Below are 20742 nucleotides of genomic sequence, written 5' to 3' on the forward strand. Positions count from 1 at the left end.
AAGGATAAACAATAAATGAAATAAATTCAAATTAAATTACCACTCTTTCATAAGCAGATTGTCAAAAGCATAACAAGCATTCTCATTTGCCCCTGTGGCATTAAAATTTGGTCACATCTTTCTAGAGGGCAATTTTTTTTGCTTATTTTGTTTTTTTTAAAGATTTTATTTTTTCCTTTTTCTCCTCAAAACGCCCCTGGTACATAGTTGTGTATTTTTAGTTGTGGGTCCTTCTAGTTGTGGCATGTGGAACACCGCCTCAGCGTGGCCTGATGAGCGGTGCCATGTCCGCGGCCAGAATCCGAACCAGGGAAACCCTGGGCCGCCTGCAGCGGAGCGCGCGAACTTAACCACGCGGCCACGGGGCTTTTAAAAGTTAATAGTCATAGGGGCTGGCTCCGTGGCCGCGTGGTTAAGTTCGCGCGCTCCACTGCAGGCGGCCCAGTGTTTCGTTGGTTCGAATCCTGGGCGTGGACATGGCACCGCACATCAAAGCACGCTGAGGCGGCGTCCCACATGCCACAACTAGAAGGACCCACAACGAAGAATATACAACTATGTACCGGGGGGCTTTGGGGAGAAAAAGGAAAAAATAAAATCTTTAAAAGAAAAAAGTTAATAGTCACAATACTATGAACTACTCATACATGAATCTCAAAACATAATGCTGTGAAAGAAGTACCACATAAGAGTACCTGCTACATGAGTCTACTTATATGAAGCTCCAGAACAAAGGTCATCTATAGTGGGGAAAAAACAGAAGGGTTGCTGCAGGGTCAGTGGGAGAGACTGCCTGGGAAGGGGCATGAGGGAACTTTCTGGGGTGATGATAACGTACCATGCCTTGATAGAGTTTTGGATTACACAGGTATGTGTACGCATTTGACAAAACTTGGCAAATGTACAATAAATATTCATGCATTTCATTGTATGTAAATTTTACCTCAAAAGAAAAAAACTAAACAAATACTGAACTCTAATGATACAGAAGCTGCAATATTTAAGGAAAGTGTACTGATGTCTGCAATTAAAGCACACCAAAGAGAAAGGAGATGGATGGACAGAAGGATGTACGTGATAAAGCAAGTATAGTAAAATGCTAACGTAAAATAGAGGAGTTGAGTACACACGGGTTCACTGTAAAGTCCCCTCAAGAAGGCTGTATATTTGAGATTTTCATAAGAAAATGTGATAAATACTAAAAGCAGTGAACAGACACAAGGCAGCTTTCTGGAGTGCTGGAATATTCTCTCTGGGTGGTGGTTACATGCAGCATACGTGGGTAAAATTTTATCAAGCCGTACACTTTAAGATTTTGTACACTTTGCTAACTGCATTTGTACCTCAAAAAAAAATGTTTTAAATAAACAGCAATCAGAATAGGACTTTAAAGTGTGTATAATTAGTATCCTCAAAAAGGTAATATGCTGCAACCAAAAAAACATGAATAAGCAGTTAGGAAGAGAACAAACCATAAATCTTGAACACAAAATCTGTCCAATGTAACAACTCAGTGGGCTAGATAGCTGGTAGACCTTGAAGAATGAATCAGTGAGCTGGAAGAGTGGCGAAAGCAGCCTCCCAGACGACAGCCCAGAGAGGGCAAGGAAAGGGAGGCGTGAAGAGACCTGGAGCAGAGCGAGAGGCGTCTGAATGCCATCCTCTGGAGGAAGCTACAGAAGGGAAACGAGGAAAGGGAAGAGAGGCAACATTTGAAGAAATAACAGCTAAATTTTTCCTAAAACTGAAGAACAAAACTGTTTAAAAACTGTTTTTTGATTACAACTAAAGTCATCTACAAGGATGGAAGGAAACGTGCCACCATTTTATGAGAAGCTATCTCCTGACTGAGCAATTTAAGTGACTGTGCAATTTAAGTGTTCCCTGTTCTTTTCCATATTTTTCAAGTTTTCTACAATGAACATCACAAGTAAAAGTTTGCTTTTATAAAATAAGTCCAGAACCAAGAGACAAGAAAGGTTTTTCTAAAAAACCCTAACTTTTTTGTCTGGCTTCTACCCTATGCCATTACAGTGAACCTGCTTCTGTAAGTGGTCACCACAAACTTGGGCAAGTCACTTGAGCTCTTTAAGCTTCTGCTTCTTTAGGTCTTCAACAAGGAAAATAAACTCCCTCTTTCCTACCTCACAGGAGTTTGGGGAACATCAAATGAGACGAAGTATAAAAATAGCACCTGGTAAACCATAAAGCACGGTACAAATTGCGGCCTGTTATCACAGTCAGTCTAAGCTGGTAAACCCCAACCTCTGAGTCACCCTCCACTTCCCTCATCCCTCACTCCCCAAACCCACTCTGTCCTCCAGCCTGTAAGCTCTTCCTCCACTCACTCCCTCCTTTCCCAAACCACCGCACTAAGTTAGTTAGTTAGCTATACCGGTCACACCTTGAGCCCGAACCACGGCAACAGCCCCCTGGGTAGTGCCCCACCTCTAGCTTTTCCTCACCCCACCCACTGCAATTTCCTCTGAAACTTAATCTTCATAAAATATGTTTATCCTATGACTACCCTGCTGAAAACGAAAAGCCTTTGGGAGTTCTCTGAGGTTTACAGGATGGACTTCAAACTTCTCAACCTGGCTTTCAGGCCTTCCGTCCCATCCCTGGTCAGCCTCCTCACAGTCTGCAGAACAAGCCAGCATGCCCCACCCCGTACACATCCTCCATTCTCTACCTATCCAGGTCCTCCCAGTCTTCTTAGCCAGGTCAAGCCCCTCCCCCTCTCTGCACCTTATGACCAATCCAGACCAAGCTCCTGCCTGTTCTCAGAACACCCACTTCTTCCCTCAGGTGCTACCATCGCTCCCAAGTCAGAAGCCTGCCCCACTTTTCCAGAGATGACTACTTGTGCCCTGAGGGCAAGGCCTGGTGTCTTCCCTCCCATATCCTCTATACACACCCAAAATAACCAGAGAGTCACTTTAGTCCTTAAAACTTTCTTTGCCTAACTGAATTTTATAGTAATTATTTCTCCGGTTTTCTTTATGGCCTTAATATCTATGTGTACATTATATATATTCCTATATAATTTATTGTTTAGCTATTAAACTTTAAATTTAAAAAATCATAGTTATAAATTCTTCTATAACTTCTTCCTCTCAACAGTGTTGGAAATTGATCTACATTGACACCTGCAGCTATAATCCATTCATTTTCAAAGCGGTAAGGTTATTCCTTCGTTTGAGCACATCCCAACTTATTCAACCACTACGTTGTTGGGAGATATTTAGATTTAACCAAAAAGTTTGCTATTAAAAGCAATGCTGGGGGCCGGCCCCGTGGCCGAGCAGTTAAGTTCACGTGCTCCACTTCGGCAGCCCAGGGTTTTGCCAGTTGAAGTCCTGGGGGCAGACATGGCACCGCTCATCAAGCCATGCTGAGGCGGCATCCCACATGCCACAACCAGAAGGATCTACAACTAAAAAAATATACAGCTATGTGCCAGGGGGCTTTGGGGAGAAAAAGGAAAAATAAAAAAATCTTAAAAGCAATGCTTCTATGAACATTCTTGTACAAGTTTCCAGTTCACAGGTGTAACAGTTTCTAGGAGTGGAATTGCTAGGTCATAGGGTCACACGTTCAACTCTACTTGGTAATGAAATGGCTTTCCCAAGTGGTTGAACCCATTTACACTTCTACCCACAGTGTTGAACAGTTCCTCAAATACTGTCAGGCTTTTCAGTGTGTGCCAATTTAGTAGGTGTAAAATGTTATTTCTTGGTAGTTTTAATTTGCATTTCCCCAATGAGACTGAACATCTCATAAGTTTATCAGCCATTTGATTTCCTCTTTAATGACATGCTTGTCCAAGTCTTTGCCTAGTTTTCAAGTGAAGTGTCTTTTTCTTACTTTTTTAATTTTATTAAGATCATATTGGTTTATAACATTATGTAAAGTTCAGGTGTACATCATAATATTTCAGCTTTTGGAGACTGTATTGTGTTTACCACCAAAAGTCTAGTTTCCATCTGTCACCATTCACATGTATCACTTCACCCCTTTCACCCTCTCCGGACCCTTTTACCCCTGGTAACCACCAATCTGTTCTCTGTATCTAGGTGCTTATCTTCACATGAGTGAAATCATATGGTATTTGTCTTTCTGTGACTTATTTCACTAAGCATAATACCCTCAAGCTCCATCCATGCTGTCACAAATGGCACGATTTTGTCATTTTTTATGGCTGAGTAGTATTCCATTGTATATTTATGCCACATCTTTATCCAGTCATCAGTTGAGGGGAATTAGGTTGCTTCCACATTTTGGCTATTATGCATAATGCTGCAATGAACATAGGGGTGCATATATGTTTTGTAATTAGTGTTTTCATGTTTCTTGGATAAACACCCAGCAGTCCAACATCTGGATGATATGCAAGTTCTATTCTCAATTTTTGGAGAAATCTCCATACTGTTTTCCATTGAGCTGCACCAGTTTGCATTCCCACCAGCAGTGTGTGAGGGTTCCCTTTTCTCCCCATCCTCTCCAACACTTGTTATTTCTTTCTCTTTTTCTTACTGACTTGTAGGAGTTCTATACATATTCTGGATATTAATCCTTCATTGGTATTATGTATTGCAAGTACCTTCTTCCAGTCTACGGCTTTCCTTTCTTTTCACTCTCTTTTGATGAGAACCGCTTTATTTTAAGGCAGTTGAATTTCTCAAATCTTTCCTCTATGGTAAGGGTTTGTATAACCTGTTTAATAAGTCTTTCTTTACCCAGAGGTCGTGATGATATTTATATTTCCTTTTAATAAAAAAGTGTTAAAATAAAAACTTCAAAAAGGAAGTTACACAAATGGTCAATAAGCGAATAAAAAGTACTCAAAATTGTTATCCATCAAGGAAATGCAAATCAAAGCCACAATGAGATACCACTACACACCCACCAGAATGGCTACAATTAAAAAGACTGACAACACCAAACAGTGGCAAGGCTGTGAAGCAACTGAACTTTTATGATAGGTTGCTGGCAGGAATGTGAAACTGTATAACCATCTCGGGAAAAGGTCAAGCAGTTTCTTAAAAAGCTAAACACATAACTATCCTGACCCAGCAATTCTACTTCTTGGTATTTACTCAAAAGAAATGAAAGCACATGTCCACAAAATAATCTATACCAGAATATTCATAGCAGCTTTATTCTTAATAGCCAAAAATTAGAAACAGCCCTAGTATCCACTAACAAGAGAATAGATACGTGAATTGTGATCTAGTCATACAACAAACTCCTACTTAGCAAAAGAGAACAACCTACTGACTCATGCAACATAGATGAATCTCAAAGATACTATGCTGAGTGAAAGAAGCCTTACACAAAAGAATACATACTTTAAGATTCTATTTATATGAAGCCTGGAATAGGCAAAAATAATTTATAATGGAAAAAAATCAGAACAGTGGTTGCTGGTGGGCGGATGTAGGTATGGGGAAGGAGCACAGAACTTTCTGAGGTGATAGACACATTCTGTATCTTGACAGAGATTTGCATTATACAGGAGTATACATTTGTTCAAAGAAAAAGGAAACAAATTTTGAACTCTAGTAAGTGATATGCATAGCGAACTGTTTAGTGGTTAAGTATATTGGTGTGTGGAACCTACTTTGAAATGCATCCAAAAATAAAATGGATTGATGGATGGATACGAGAATGGAGAGATGTGATAAAGCAAATAAAGGAAAAGGTGAACTGCAGAATCTAGGTGGTGGGTACACGGGTGCAAATTCTTTTAACTTTGCTGTTAACGTCTGAAATTTTTCACAATAAACTATTAGAGAAAAGACAAAAAATATATTTTTAAAAGGGAGAGATTTGCTTTAAAAAATAAGCAGATATATTTGAGCAAAGTTTGTCATTGAGAAAGTTAACTGAAAGAAAAAGATCCATCTTTACATGTGACAGTGCCTTGGAATTCAGAAAATGCTTTCACACAGACTACTTTAAGTGATCCTCACCAAAACCCATGTATTCTAGTCTCCTTTTCTGCTTGAGAAAACTCAGGATCAGAACTTGGAAGACACCACACAGCCAGTACCTGATAGAGATGGACCTAAAATGAATGACTCCTCCCGTATTCTTTCAAACACACCTCCCTGGGGAGCTGCCATCAACTCCAAACATCTGAAAACAACACGGAAAGTGCTGATGTGCCACGGGCCCTCTGGGCTGTCCCACGAGCAGAGTGAGAGGAGCCACAGCAGCTGCTGTCCTCACTAGCAGGACGTGAAAGGGAGACACACACAGACAGTAAGAGCATGAATTCAGACCGAAGGGCTATTTCCAACTGATATGGAATAAAAGCACTGGCAACAACCCCCACCCCTACCCCTGCCGCCCCGTGTTCTTTGAGGCCATCCTCAAAGTTCGGGGAAATCTGTGACATCCTTCCTGTCTGCGTGGACGGGCAAACTGCACACGATGCCTAGCTAAGAAGCTGCAATACAAAACTTGTCAAAACAGCTCTCTGACAAGATGTTCCACCACTCTCCTCACCAGAGCAGAACAAAAGTAGAACAGAAGGAAGGGACCCAGGAACATTGCTCAACTCTAACACCGCCAAAATTAGAGGCAAAAGCTTTACTAATCACCCCACAGATTAATCACTGGCTTCAGGGTATTTTGGCTTTTTGTTAAAACACATACCAAATACCCCAACAATTTTTGTGAAATCTAAACAAGGTGAGCTAGACCCGCAGAACATGAATAAAAACCCTTTCAGCCTTAGAGACTGGTGTATTTAGCCAAATATTTACTTAGTGTGCCAACCACTTTGGGAACTGTAATGAAACTAGGACACAGTGCTTGCCCTCAAGTGGCCTACAATCCAGCAGGAAGCTCAAGACGGGGGCTAGGAAGGTCACAAGAGCAGAGATAGGAGAGCACAAGTACAGCCAGGGGCTCAAGAAAGACTAACAAGGGGGCAGGGGGTGCCCTCCAGGCAAAGGTGGATGGCAAGAACTGGCTCCAAGGAGCTCCCGGCTAAGGAAGGCTACCAGGAGGGAGAAGGAAAGAACTCCCAAGGGATGCCTACCAACTCATTTCAGAGAGTGAAGGCAGACTAGAGGCCCTTAGAAGACTGCCTGACTTCAGGAGTTAACTGGGACAGGGCTGAACACGGCTGCAACTCCCACAAACACGGGAATCTAAGGTAGGGCTGGAACAAATTTCCCCAGTAATCAAGACTTAACAAATCCTGATAATGCAGATTCAGGATGCCTGCTCAAAACCCAGGTGGACCTGCAACACCTGTAGCCTAGCAGAAGGCCAGAGAATGGGAAATGTAACAGAGATAGGTGGTTAACAGAGAGCAACAACCGCAGGACAAGAGCCAGAAACAACGGGTGTGATCCCAGTTTAAGTGTATGGCCTTGGGCGAAATTCTAACCTCAGGTGCCTCACCTGCAAAAGAAAATGATACCAGCCACCTCTTAGGGTTACAAGGATTAAATGAGATAACATCTGTAAGGCATCCAGCACAGTGTCTACAACAGAGAAGGCATCCAAGAAATGGTAGATATTACTAATATGAATAATCTGCACTCTAAGAACTTCCGAGTCCAACACCTCCTACTGTCTCACTGTATTGAGAAACCAGGTTGAAGCCAGTGACCTTGGACCAAGGGAAGAACCCAATCCAAATGGGCAAGGCATCCAAGGGAAGACCAGTGTCATAAGCCACTTCACAGGGAAGATTAGCGCCAGAAGGGACCACAGGCCCCATCCCAACCGTCATTTCAGGAAGGAGAGGGTCAAGGCCAGCCCAGGGCAGGTCTGGGCTACAGAGCTGCGACATTCTTAACATCTATCTTAAGAACCACACTTAAAGTTATGGTGGTAGTAATACTAAGCACTAAAAACACATATTACACAAATGCAAAGTTTTTAACGTATATAATAGGCATTAAAGGAAATGTAAAAAGCAGTATCTTTATAGCTAGACCCGGCAAGGTAATACAATTCTATATACGGACAGACATAAGAACAGAAAGAGGAGAGAACTCACAGCGCATGAGCTCCAGAGATAAATTACAGTCACTTATTTCAAAAACAGAAAGTCAGGTCTCATTTTCTCAACTACACTTTCATAGGGAAACTTTCATTAATCCCACATAATCTACCAATGGTCAATGACTCTTAGCAGGGGAAAAAGTCCACCAGATCACACACAAAGACAAATTTGCTTTAGTTTAGGGAAATACAAAAATGTGATTAATTCGCTTTACACATTAAGAGCAGGCAACAAATTTTATTCCACAGCTAAGAAGCACTAAGAAATCACTAAACTTTAGTTGACTACCATGGTTAGTTTGGCCAGTTTTGTGGAGGAAGGTGGGATGGCAGGAGGAAGACTGAGAAGGGGAAGGGGAAGGTGGTGAAAAATAAGCGAAAACCAGGTGAGGAAAAGAGAATGACAGAAGGAAAGACTAGAGATGGACAAGATGGAGAGTCCATCAGAGAGGGTTTGGAATGGGCATCCAAGGCAGGAACCCTCGGGCAGAGGTTAGTTAGCATGTGGCCGCGCTACTACCTGTCACCTGTTGTGTACCACCCACCCCGCTGCGCTAACCCTCACATCTTCAGAGGGAAACCTACTCTGCTCACCAGGGTGGAAATCTATTCTTCCCTGGGTACAAATGCTCTAAAGGAGCAACAATCAGAGATTTCTGCCAAACCAAATCCAAATTCTACAGCCTCCACTCTAGTTAAAATTGGTTTCTATTTCTTCTTTATATGGGCTGGGTGGATTTTCCACTTCCACAGTCTGGTTCACACAATTCTCCGATTCAACAATTGTTTGTGAAGGCCTACTGTGTGGGGGATACAGCAGTGAACAAACCAGATGAGACTGCCACGCTCACAACCCCAGGGAGGAGGGCATCAATCAGCGTGCACTGGGTGTGTGCGCCGAGGGAGGAAGGCTGGGCACAGGGTCTCTTCTGACACTCCTGCCCCCACACTCAAATCTTTCAAGGGCAACTCAAGTCCTAGCTAAGCAAAGGCAAAACAGGGTCCATCCAAAGCCTGAAGAGAAAATATTGAAATGTTACAGTTAAAGCTCACCCTGATTAAAAACAAAACAAAACTGTAAGTGTTCAAATCCAACACAGCATTCATTATCTGTAACCACACAGACTGTAACTCCTGAAATGAATAAACAGAGTATTTTTAGTAATACTTAAATAAGTTCATACAGATGACCCAGCCCAATGTATTACAAGATCCTAGAGTACCTTTGGAATAGTTCGTTAAGAAACAAATTACGTTTATTGAGTTTTACTGTTAAGTCTATTTCTTGTACTTTGAATACGGGTATCTCACACTAGGATTCATGGCCTGCCTAAGACAGACCTCAATAAAAGGGCTCCACAACCAAAGAAGTTTGGGGAATGTTGCACAGTCTAAACACCACTTGGAGATTCAGTGTATTTTAGGAAACTAAGTTTTGTGACAAATCATGCATGAAGGAAATCTACTGAACTCAGTCTGAGCCAGTATTTCCCAAATTTATTTGACCGTGGACCTTTTTTTATCTAATACTTATTAACAGCCCACAAACTGTTTCAGGGAACACATGCGGGATACACTACAGTGTAGGGGACACACTGCTTAATTAAAGTGAAAATGCAACTAATTATCAATCGCCCAAGTTTTGTGATGAACTGGTGTTTACCATATGCTACAGGTAAACAAAAACATCTCCCAATGTATTTCTTGTTGAAATTCACTCAACAATATACCGACTTACTGTACTCTTAAGGAAAAATACTTTTTAATGAACTAAAATTAGATCTTGATATGTTAATATAAAGGAACTCAAATTAATTGTCAATAATTTGATTTTCTTAAATTGCTGGAAGTTTATCTTCTTCCCTAAACATGTATTTTTAAATTGCCAGGGCATATTTAATATCTTAATTTTAAAAGATTCATTCCCTTATTTACCTCAGCCCTATTACCTGATATGCCTAATTACAAATATCTGTAACTGAGATGTGGTATCAACGTTTACAGTTTGTGAATAACAAGCACGGGACTATTATTTCTGTGGTTGTGGTGGTGTTATTTATAATCTGACTCTTCCTCCGGAAATACTAATATTACCTTAAAGCCTGTATTGGAGGTTTTATGCAATCAAATTCCAGTGACTCAAAAAATTTCATCATTCAGTTAACAATACAAACACAAATTCAATTTATTTATATAAATGAATGTTTGTATTTAAATAACCTACTATAGGCATGACACTGGATAAAGCACTGTAATGATGTCTGTTATTTTTCTGGGCCCCAACTCGAGACAATGGTCTGACAACAGGACAGAGTATTTCAGACTCTAAGAAACTTGGGACACACAGGCACCGTGGAGAGCAGAAGAGCGACCTGCTGCACAGCAGATGCTTACAGGACACCTAGGGGAATTTCAGGACAGCCACAAAAAGGCCCGTAAGACACAAGGGCCTCTTTCTAAAAGAGCTAATTTAGTGACCTAAAAGTTTACTATTAGTTAGTGCAAGATCACCAACATTAGATATGGAACAAAAACTTGAAAGCTCTTAAAGTTTCCATATTCAACTTTGTGTAATGTTCTTAACTATTTTTTTAAGTCAGTCGCATAGGCTTCATGTATAAACGTTACACTGATATTGAGAGCAGCTTGGATTTACAGTCTAAAACCATCACAGGTTTCTTCAAGGAATCTGTAGAAGGACTCCAACTTCTGATAATGAGAACAAAGTTGAATTTTCCTGCAGCGTATCTGGAGGAGCCGGGATAGCACTTAACCTCCGTTATGCAACACTGAAAAAGACTTCACTTTCATGCAGACTATCTATTAGGACGACTGCTGGAAATTTTAGGCAAAGTGAACCAAACTACATCCCTCCAACTTGCGAGGTCAAGCAGCGTTCGGGAAGCCAGAAAATTAAGACAATTTTGCAAACGACTCTTCTAAAAAGCAGCAGCGATGTCAGGCACCATCCTCAACCATCTGTGGCCACGCGCCCCAGATTATTCTGCCCGAGTTTAAGAAAACATGAACGTAGGAACTCTAGCTCTGAAATTTCAGATCAGAGAATTGGAAAGCTGCCGCTCTGTGCCTTCATGAACCTTTTTTTCCTTTTTCTCTTTCCTTATCGTTCCTTTAGAAAACCTTAACAAAGACGAAGCCCAGAAACTTTGACAAAACATAAGCCAAGGCAACACGCGCTGGCGAGGACACGCCATGTAAAAAGAACAGTCACAGGACGTCCCAGGAAGACTGCCTAATAAAAAATTAACTTTGTCCTGCTGAATGCTTCAAAAATCGCGTTCCTCGTAGTATTTTCTAATTACACGTGCTTTACAACACGTATGCTAATAACCGGGAACCTCAAACACACGGGCAATGAAGCAAAGCCGAAGCTGTTCCCGATTACATTTTAATCGTCCCAAAGAAAATGGAAAACTGCCACTCTGTGCATATGCAAAGCCGACGGAGGGCAAACCAAACAGGACGGCCAGTACGGCCCCTCCACCGCGGGAACCGAGAGAACAAAAGTCCACCCGCTTCCACGTTTCAGGGGCGCACCCGCCCTCCGGGGGTCCCCGCCCTGGCTCCGAGGGAGGGGGCCGCCGTCGCGCCTCGCGCAGACCCACCGAGGGCCCCGCCGCCCGCGCCGTCGGATGTGCGCCGGCCCCGCCGCGGCGGCCCGGGCAGCAGCGGAAGGCCAACCGCGCCGACCAAGGCCCGACGCCGCCGCCGCCGCCACAAGACGGGCCGCCGGAGCCCCCGAGGCCGGCGCGCCCCGCCCGGCCCTGCGGGGAAGTTGCCGCCGCCCGCCGCCCCTCACCTTCTTGCCGCCGCCAAGCTCCGGCTCCGCGAGACTGGCGCCGCGGGCCCCGGGCGCGGCGGGCGTCTTCTGGCCGGCGGGGAGGCACGGCCCGCCAGGCGGCGGCGGCGGCGCCGCGGGGCCCGGCGCGTCCTCGGCCTCCTTGCCGCCGGGGCCCGCCGCCCGGCTCTCGGAAATGTGGATGCTCGGGGCGCAGCCCATGCCGGCGGCCGCGCGGCCGACACGCTGGCGGGCAGCCGCGATCCGCTCAGCAAACGGCCCGCCCGGCGCCTCGGGGCCGCCGCGGGCGCCGTGTCATCGCCGCCTGGGCGGGCGGCGGCAAGCGCGGGTCTCGCGTCCGGAAGCGCGGCCGCCCCTTTTATCGCCGTGCGGGCGCGGCGGCGGCGGCGGCGGCGCGGAGGGGGCGCTGGGGCGGGCGGCGCACCGCGGCCGCCCCTCCGAACATGCCCTTCCTGAGGCGGGCGCCGCCGGCCGCCTCCCTCACATCGCCGCGCTCGCCCGGCCGCGCCGCGCTTCCGGGGAACTCCGGGGAGGAGACTGCGCTCTCCGGGCCCCGGAGCCGGCGACGCCGCGCCGCGCCAGCGACCCGGGGCGCCGAGCTCCCCGCCGCGGCCGCCGCCTCCGCCGGCCCACACCTAGCCGCGCCGCCAACAGATGCCGCCGGCCTGAGCGCGGCGGCGGGGAGGCCAGCCGGACGCTGTCGCCGCCGCGGGGTGGGGCTGAGGGCGGCCCGTCGGGGGACTCGGTGAGGCCGCGGCCGCCCGGGAGGGAACGAGGACCCGGGCTCCCGCCGGGCCTGGGGCCGCGCCGTCGAGAAGCGCGGCGGCAGCGGCAGCGGCGCTCGGCCGGCGCGGCGCAGCTCCGCCTCCGAGTTCCGCGCCGGGTCTTGCGGGCAGCGCGCCGCGCCCAGCCCCCAGCGGTGACCTCCAGCGGCTGCTGGCGTCAATGCAAAGCAGCCGGGCGCCCGCCGCCGCCGCCACGGAGCATGCGCGGCCGCGACGGGAGGGGCGCGCGGCCCGGCGCCCCGAGAAGGAAAGGGACTTGCCCGAGGGCACGCGGCCGTCTCCGGCGGGAGGGCTCTCCCTCGGGCCTGGGGCCGCCGCAGCCGAGAGCACCGGGTTCGAATCCCGGCTCCGTAACTTAGCAGCTGCGTGGCTTCGGTCCGCTCACCGTCTCTGAGCTGTGGAGCTCTGGTCCATTAAAGAGCCCGGTGGTCCAAGCTCCGAGGGGGACGGAGGGGACTGGCGAGAGGGCCACGAGGGCGCCCGCGCTCCAGGCCCCAAGCGGGCGCCGTCCACGTGCGCTCCCTCGCGCGCCAGCACCTGGAGCATCGCGCGGGCTGCACCGGCGACGGGGAGGCGGCGATGCTGAGAAGCCACATTGCGCTGCAGGCGGGGGGCGCCGCCCTCCTCCTGTCTCAACCGAAGCACTGGGCGCCCTCGGGTGCCCGAGCCTGCAAAGGCTCCTTGCTTGCGGAAGCAGAACCAGGTGTCCGCCGAGCAGGCTGGGGCCGTGAAGACTCCAGACGCTCTCCGAACTGCGCCCCCCCACACACCTCCACCAGCTCGCTGTGCGGCCTTGGTTGAACCACTTAACCTCTCTGTGCCTCGGGCTTCTCCCCGTCAGCTAGAAGGTGGCGCCCCTGGGTGTCTGTCCATCACGTACCCGGAGCGACCCACGTGGGACCCGCCCGCGCTCCCGCCCCCTGCGGCTCGCAGTCCGCTGGGCCCCGGCGCGGCCGGTGCCTGCCTTTCCGCGGCCGCGGACCCGGCCGCTGTAAAGACCCGGAGGCCGGCTCCGGGCTGGAGTCGTGCCGCCGCGCCAGGCCTGCGGCCCAGGCTGCGGGGCCAGGGTCCCGCAGATGGTCTCCCGGGGCGGCGGGCAGCCTCGCGCCCCTCGCGCTCTTCTCTGGCCCAGCGGGGCGGCCGCTGGCCCGGGACTCCACGATCGAGCGCGAGCACGTGGAGCCGCAGTAATGTTCCCGCCTCCCCGCCTGGTAAAAGTGTCCCCGGCTCCGCGAGGACGGTCTGAAAGGCTCAGGGAAGGACTTTACCATCACCCCTCGTTCCACCGCCACTGTACAATGTTGTCTGCCTCTCTGCAGATTGCACGAAGTAACTTTTACAGCCAGACCTTTCTGAATAAAGAGTAATTCATGAAGAGAACGCTTTGAACCACCAGAGTGTAGGAGAGCCTATCGCGCCCTCTATCCGCCCCTCCCGCCTCGCCCACAAGTCCGGCCTTGGTGCCTCCGCGCGGTGACCTTGCCTGCCCAGGCCGCTCCACCCTCTCAGCCCTCCGGCCCGGCCCTCCCTTCGCAGGCAGGACCTCAGCGTCCTGGCCTCTTCTTGGAAATCCTTGAGCCCTGCGCTGATTAGGGGGCTGGGGGCGCTTTGCCCGCTCCCCTCGCTGGACCCTTGGGCTGCCCTCTGCCATCCTGAGCTGGTCACTTACCCTCTCTGTTCCCGGGGAACTGCTGGATAGCAGCGTTGACTGATTTCCAGCTGTGCAACTTGGGGGCTGTAGACTTGAAGACCTAAGACTGAGAAGGATACAGGAACAGACAGGAAAGGTGGAGTCACAGAGAGCAACCCTCCCCCTCCCTTTCTTCCACACCCAGGGGCTCAGCCTGGGACCCTCCATGAAGTCACAGGCCCCCCATCTCAGCTTCAACTGCTGACATCAGTTCCACCCCACCCCTCCTTCCCCAGCCAAAACCTACACCTTGTGGTCCCTGAACACTTATTTACCCTGTGAAACCAGTTTCCCTAGGCCTCGGTGATAGTGGACACAAAAGGGGTCACAGTGACGGAAGCACCCCAAACCTTCCTGGCATGTGCCACGCACGGGCTCACCCAGGACTCCCGGGCCCCTGTGAAGATTCCACCTACTTGGGGTGTCTAAGGAGCTCATGAACAATCCAAGTCCTGTTACAGGAGAGGCACCCCCACTACGCCAGCCATGTGGGCACCCCGAAATTCTGTGCCATGTGCTCACCACCACCCCTAATCCCTTCCGCCTGGGTGCAAGGTCCCCCCCTCCCCCCAACCACCCCCAGCATAGCTGCTTGACCTCCACAAGGCTCAGAGCTGTAGCGGAATGTCGACCTCAGTTCTCACTCCAGGACTCAGGCATGAGGTCAGCAGGGCTGGGAAAGGAGTCAAACCAAGGGACAGATGCCAGCCTGGGCCCAGCCCCCCTACTGCCACAGTCCATTCCCAGAGGACTCCACAGTCCTCACCCCCACCTCACCGGTTCATTAGAGACGTGGAGATAGGGGGTCCCACACGGCTTTGTTCCTCTAAACTCCGCACCTCCTCTGTTTCTACCCCTCTTCCACCTCGATCTTCGTGCAGCTGTTCCTCTCCTGGCTTTGCTCCTTCTCCACCCGGGGGGCAGCGTTCTAGACTGTGCTACTGGCACCCAGTTTTTGACTCTCTCTCCCTTCCCCCTTGCCTGGGCTGGAAGCAGCCACAAGTGGGAGAGTTTCCGGCACCCTGAGGTCTGAATCCCAGCCGTGCCATACATCGTCTCTGAGCGGCTTTCCTCTGCTGTAAATCTAGGATTAGTGATATCTGCCTCACCGATTCAACAGGCTAACTGACGTCAAATGCCTAGAGTGTTCCTGAGCCCCTGCACCATTGCCCTCCACCTTCTCCTGGGCCGGTTCAACGCCACTGTCCTCCAGGCCTGCCCCAGACCGCTGAAAATAGGGGAGGAAGGGAAATGACCATGAGCACCAACACCCCTGCAAACTGAGAGCAGGAGACTGCAACAGGTTCATTTCTCTAACTTTTGAAACTTTGCATGTGATTTTTTTAAAGCATCAGTTTTAAATTACATTCTATAATTATACATGAATACGTGCTGGAAAAATAGTTTTTAAAAAATCAATCTAGGGCCGGCCCAGTGGTGCAGCGGTTAAGTGCGCACATTCCGCTTCAGCGACCGGGGGTTCACCAGTTGGGATCCCACTGCGGACATAACACTGCTTGGCATGCCATGCTGTGGTAGGCGTCCCACATATAAAGTAGAGGAAGATGGACATGGATGCTAGCTCAGGGCCAACCTTCCTTAGCAAAAAGAGGAGGATTGGCAGCAGTTAGCTCAGGGCTAATCTTCCTCAAAAAAAAAAAAAATCAAACTAAACAGAAGTGTATAAAGTATGCAGAGGCAAAGGAAGGTCTCTTTCTTCCCCACTCCCCTCCTTCACAGAAGTAACTATTGCTAACAGTTTGAACCACATGCTTCCAGACCTGTCTCTCTCTCTCTCTTTTTTTTTTAAGTAATAGCTTTTTGGTGAGGAAGATTGGCCCTGAGCTAACATCTGTTGCAATCTTCCTCTTTTTTTTTTTTCCTCTCCAAAGCTCCAGTACATAGTTGTATATCCCCTAGTTGCAAGTCCTTCTAGTTCTTTTATGTGGGAAGCCCCAATAGCATGGCTTGAGGAGCAGTGTGGAGGTCCGCACCCAGGATCTGAACCAGCAAAACCCTGGGCCACTGAAGCAGAGCCCCCGCAATTAACCACTACACCACCAGGCTGGCCCCCCAGACCTTCTCTATGTTAAACATACACACACCTATTACAGTGTCACAAACAGGGCTGCAGTAAACATCTTCAGATACATTTTTTTCGGTAGGATGGACTCCTAAAAGTTGCATTGCTTTTTGAAAAGATAGGTATACCCCCCACCCCCACCCTAGCTCTAGGAGGGATGAGGGGAAATGAAAACAGAGACAACCCAGCTGAGGCCGAGGCACTGAGAAAGGGAACTCCCTGGATACCCCCCTCTGCCCATGGAAAAGGGGGATACGGCCAGCCCCAGACGCAAGGCCTCTCTTGATCATCTTCTCCAGATTCACAGGCCTCCTTATCTTTATTTTTCTTGGCACTCCCAGGCCTTTAGTAAAGTGTCTGAGTGATCCAGCCTTTTTCGCAGATAAGGGAGGGACTGAGTGATGCCGCTTGGACCACAATTGTAGGGAGGGAGCAGCGCCCCCTAGAGGCCAGAATGGTGGAGGAGTAAGCCCCCAGGACCCTGTCCTCCATCTCGGGAGCTCAGGTGTGCACCTGCCTTTCTCTCCTTTATTAGGCTCCAGACCTTGGCACTTGTGGTTTTCCTGGAGCCCAGGATTGACAACCCAGTGTGGCCTCCCTTCCTCAAAATGACCTTATTAACTCCTGCACTCTCAACTCCCACTTCCAACGAGGCACTCAATCCCTCTGCCTGCCCCACGTGCCCTGCTCCTTGGCCCCATCCACTCTTCCCCACCAGGCAAGGGGGTCAAATCCTCTCCCACCTGCTGGATAAAGCCCAAAATTCCTAACACTGCTATATTTGGTTATAAGTGTCAGAAACCCAACTCCACTAATTTGGCAAAGGTAGGTATTTTTTGGTTCATTTACCAAAAAAACAGGAAGGGCAAGAGGAGTTCAGTGTCAGGGACCCAGATGCCAGAGACCCAGAGGTCGCTAGGACTGTTGTGTGGTCCTGACCCCTTGACTCTCCAGACAAGGTTTGCTATGATCCTGGATCACGGCCCCAGGAGCCCCAGCTTCCACCTGCACAGCCCCACAACTGCACTCTCGGTCCCACCATGGCGAGGAAGTTCCTTGTCCTAAGTTCTTAATTTGGAGTGTTCCAGGGGGTATCTGACCCTAATCCCAGGGCCTCATGCTTAGAAGGACCCCACTCTCGTTCTTTTTCATTTTTTTAAGTTGTTTTCTTGTACTTTTTTTTTTCATGAGGAAGATTAGCTCTGAGCTAACATCCACCGCCGAGTCTCCTCTTTTTGCTGAGGAAGACTGGCCCTGACCTAACATCTGTGTGCCCATCTTCCTTTACTTTATGTGTGGGATGCCTGCCACCACATGGCTTGATGAGTGGTGTCTAGGTCCACACCTGGCATCCGAACCCGGGGCCACTGAAGCAGAGTGCACAAACTTAACCACTGCACGCCACCGGGCCAGCCCCCCACTCTCAGTTTAATGCTCTGCTGTCACCATCTTGAAATTCTTAGTAATTGTTGAACAAGGAGCCCCACATTTTCATTTTGCACTGGGCTGCACAAATTCTGTAGCTGGTCCTGCCAACCCCTCTGAGAAGTGCACTCTTCCGGTGTGTGTAGGGAGAGAAGCAGCAGGGGAGTGTTGGGGGTGGGGGAGTGTTGAGGAGGAGAGCAGTGTGTCCAGTGTGTCAAGACATCCACGAGATAGGACCTGCGACAGTGGCAGCTGCCAGACTGACGTGTCAGGCTCTCTGCTAATCACTTCCTGTGCGTGAGCTCACTTAATCCTCATGGCGGCCCCTGAAGTGGTTACTAGCCTCTCTCCCTCTCCTCTGCCCCTGCCCCCACTTTACAGATGAAGACACTGAGGTTTTTAGAACCAAGGCTGGTGCAGGTCTTTAATAAAACCCCATACCCATCCTTTATAAAGACTCTTTTAAAAATAGGACATTTCTTTAATAGACTGCAGTGTATTCATTTCCAGCTCAGAACCGTGGGGATGTTTACTAGGGAAGAACAGTTCCCAGGGCTGGAACTCGGCGGGTCTACTTCCAAGGAGTGTCCCAAGACCAAGAAGCACTCGACTGGAGGGTAATTAATGGAATCAGAAATAAAACAAAGGGCAGTAACGAGGGCTGCTGTGATCTGGTACCGTCTCGATGTTCTGACAGGTGCAATGAGACGTGGCTTAGACACTGGAGCGCAGATACTGGAAGTGGAGATCAAATTTCTCTTTCATAGCAGGTAACATAGCTTTATGTCTAGGATACTTAGAAATCAACGCAAAGATTATTAAGATGAAAGATTTCTCTAAAGTGGCCAGATTCAAAGTAAAAAAGTATCTGTCGTTGCTACTGTAGACTAGCAATGACAATTAGAAAATATAGTGACGAAATCACACTAAGTGCCAGGTCCTGGGTTGGCCCTTATACGGGACCCAAGCTTCCCCGGGCCTCACCTGGGGTCACCATGGTGGTTGTAAGCCTCATCTTGCTGGCTCTTCCCCCTCCACGAATGCAGGCCGCCAGCTCCTGCAGAGCGTCACCCAGGTGTTTCTGGGAGTGTCTGAGGGTGGGTCTGAGGTGAGGTAGTGAGGTCACCCCGTCATTATCCCTGGTTCTGGGAAAGCTGAGGCCCTGGAGTCCCCTGGGTTTCAGGTACAAGTAGGCAAAAGGCACACTTACAGGGTGACCAACTGTGTCTCAGTTTGCCCGAGACTCTCCAGGTTCCAACAGTGAAAGTCCTGCATCCTGGGAAACCCTGGTGGCAGGCAAACCAGGCTGGTTGGTCACCTTACACCTTCTTCATGACCCCTGCACACACACATACCAACATGCATGCACACGAATGCACACACACGCACGCATGCATGCGTGATGTCTCACATTGTCTCCCAGACCCTGAAGCCACGCTGTTTGTGCCCTGTGTCTTGCAGAGTTCCTTTCTGGGAAAGGACCCCTTCTGTCCACCAAATTTCTCTTGAAGACTCAGACTCACACAGCCCTGAGCAGAACAGAGAGATACCAGAGCCCGGTGGCTTCCCCATGCTCCTCCCTCACACAACACACGTGCTTCTTCCCGCTCCTTCCACCATCCCACCATAGCGTGAGCTAAATCTGGAGCTCACACTACACAGAAACAGTCCCATCTAAATTTCCCCAAAGCCCTGCGAGGTCAGCATTATTATCCTCACTATACTGGAGAGGAAATGGAGGCTCAGAGAGGTTAAACAACTTGTCTTAGGTCACACAGATACCCGATGGCAGAACTGGGTTGCAAACTGTGCCCTATCTGACACCAAAGCACGACTTGTCTCTACTGTGCGAGAGCTTCCGTGAAAATAAGCTTTGGCAATAGTAAGTTACATACAGGAAACTGAGGAGCCAAGCATCACTGATGCTTGAGAAGCAGAAAGTGAAATATAAGATACTCCAGAGCAACTGAGGGCTGCCTCACTCCCAGGATAAATGGGAAGGAAAATGCAAAGCAGCACACTGGTTACCAAAAGTATTTGGGGCTGTTTAAACGTCAGCCGCAACGGTCGTGAATCACTCCTCTTAAAGCTCTAAATCCAGAGTGGCCCTCCTTTTTCCCTGGGCTCCTCTCCTGATTCATCAAGTCGCTTCTGATGTCCTGAATCACTCGCCCAAAGCTCTGGGTGTCAGGCCTCCCAGCTCCCATGGGAAATCGTCACTCCCTTCTCTGGGGAGGTGTGTCCTGTGTAAGTGTCCTCGAGGCTGCCTGCAGGGAAGACAAGACTTCTGAGTAGGGAGGTTTGGGCCCAGGTGAAATGCAGCTGGAAACAGTGAAGGAAACAGGCTGGCCTTTGTCCTAACCAGGGTCCCAGATTCATCCCTTCATGTAGAATCTACTGCGTGTCTAGCGTGTATAGGCCCTGGGCGGGACACTGAGGATACAGTGATGACAACACGGCCCCTGCCTTCATGGAGCTCGTAATCTGGGGCAGGAGGCAGGCATCATTCAATTTCACAAGAGGATAATTATAAGCTGATGAGTGCCATGACGTACAAGGAGCCCTGAGTGTATGGCATGGTAGGAAATGACTTAATCTTGCACAGGAGAGGGGGAGCACAGGGAAGTTTTCCCTGAGCTGAGACATGAGTTGACAGCAGTTTTTCGTGCCCAGCACCCATTCATCCTTCTTATAACTGTACTTGATTTTCCTCTGGGAAACCACAGTCACCCTTAGTATCAACTCAAATTATTTGGGTAGAGTATTTAGCAAGGGCCACTTCCCTGGCCACAGAAATTAATTTAGACATGGGCACATGAGCCAATCCAGAGTTAATGAGTGTTGATGTTATTGGTTGAGCCCCTGATCAAGCCATACCTGAGGTCGGAACTATGCTTTAACAAGCAATAAC

At 49.0% G+C, this 20742-nt stretch overlaps 1 protein-coding gene across 5 annotated transcripts in view; it reads right to left on the bottom strand.

The window, feature by feature from the left end:
• PDE8A (phosphodiesterase 8A) overlaps window positions 1–14069 on the bottom strand; it is a 135975-nt gene extending 121906 nt beyond the window's left edge. For 2 of the 5 annotated variants that reach the window (XM_044760791.2, XM_044760782.2), the window contains exon 1: window positions 11849–12198. In XM_044760791.2, the coding sequence (XP_044616726.2) occupies window positions 11849–12049 (201 nt within the window). In that variant the 5' untranslated portion in view covers window positions 12050–12198. Of the gene's footprint in view, window positions 1–11848; window positions 12199–13018; window positions 13563–13901 lie in introns of those variants that run through there. The other 3 variants (XM_070494708.1, XM_070494709.1, XM_070494712.1) reach the window with 3 other exon arrangements.
• Window positions 14070–20742: the final 6673 nt, after the last annotated feature.

Source organism: Equus asinus, chromosome 2 (genome assembly GCF_041296235.1).
Source record: "Equus asinus isolate D_3611 breed Donkey chromosome 2, EquAss-T2T_v2, whole genome shotgun sequence".
NCBI lineage: Eukaryota > Metazoa > Chordata > Mammalia > Perissodactyla > Equidae > Equus > Equus asinus.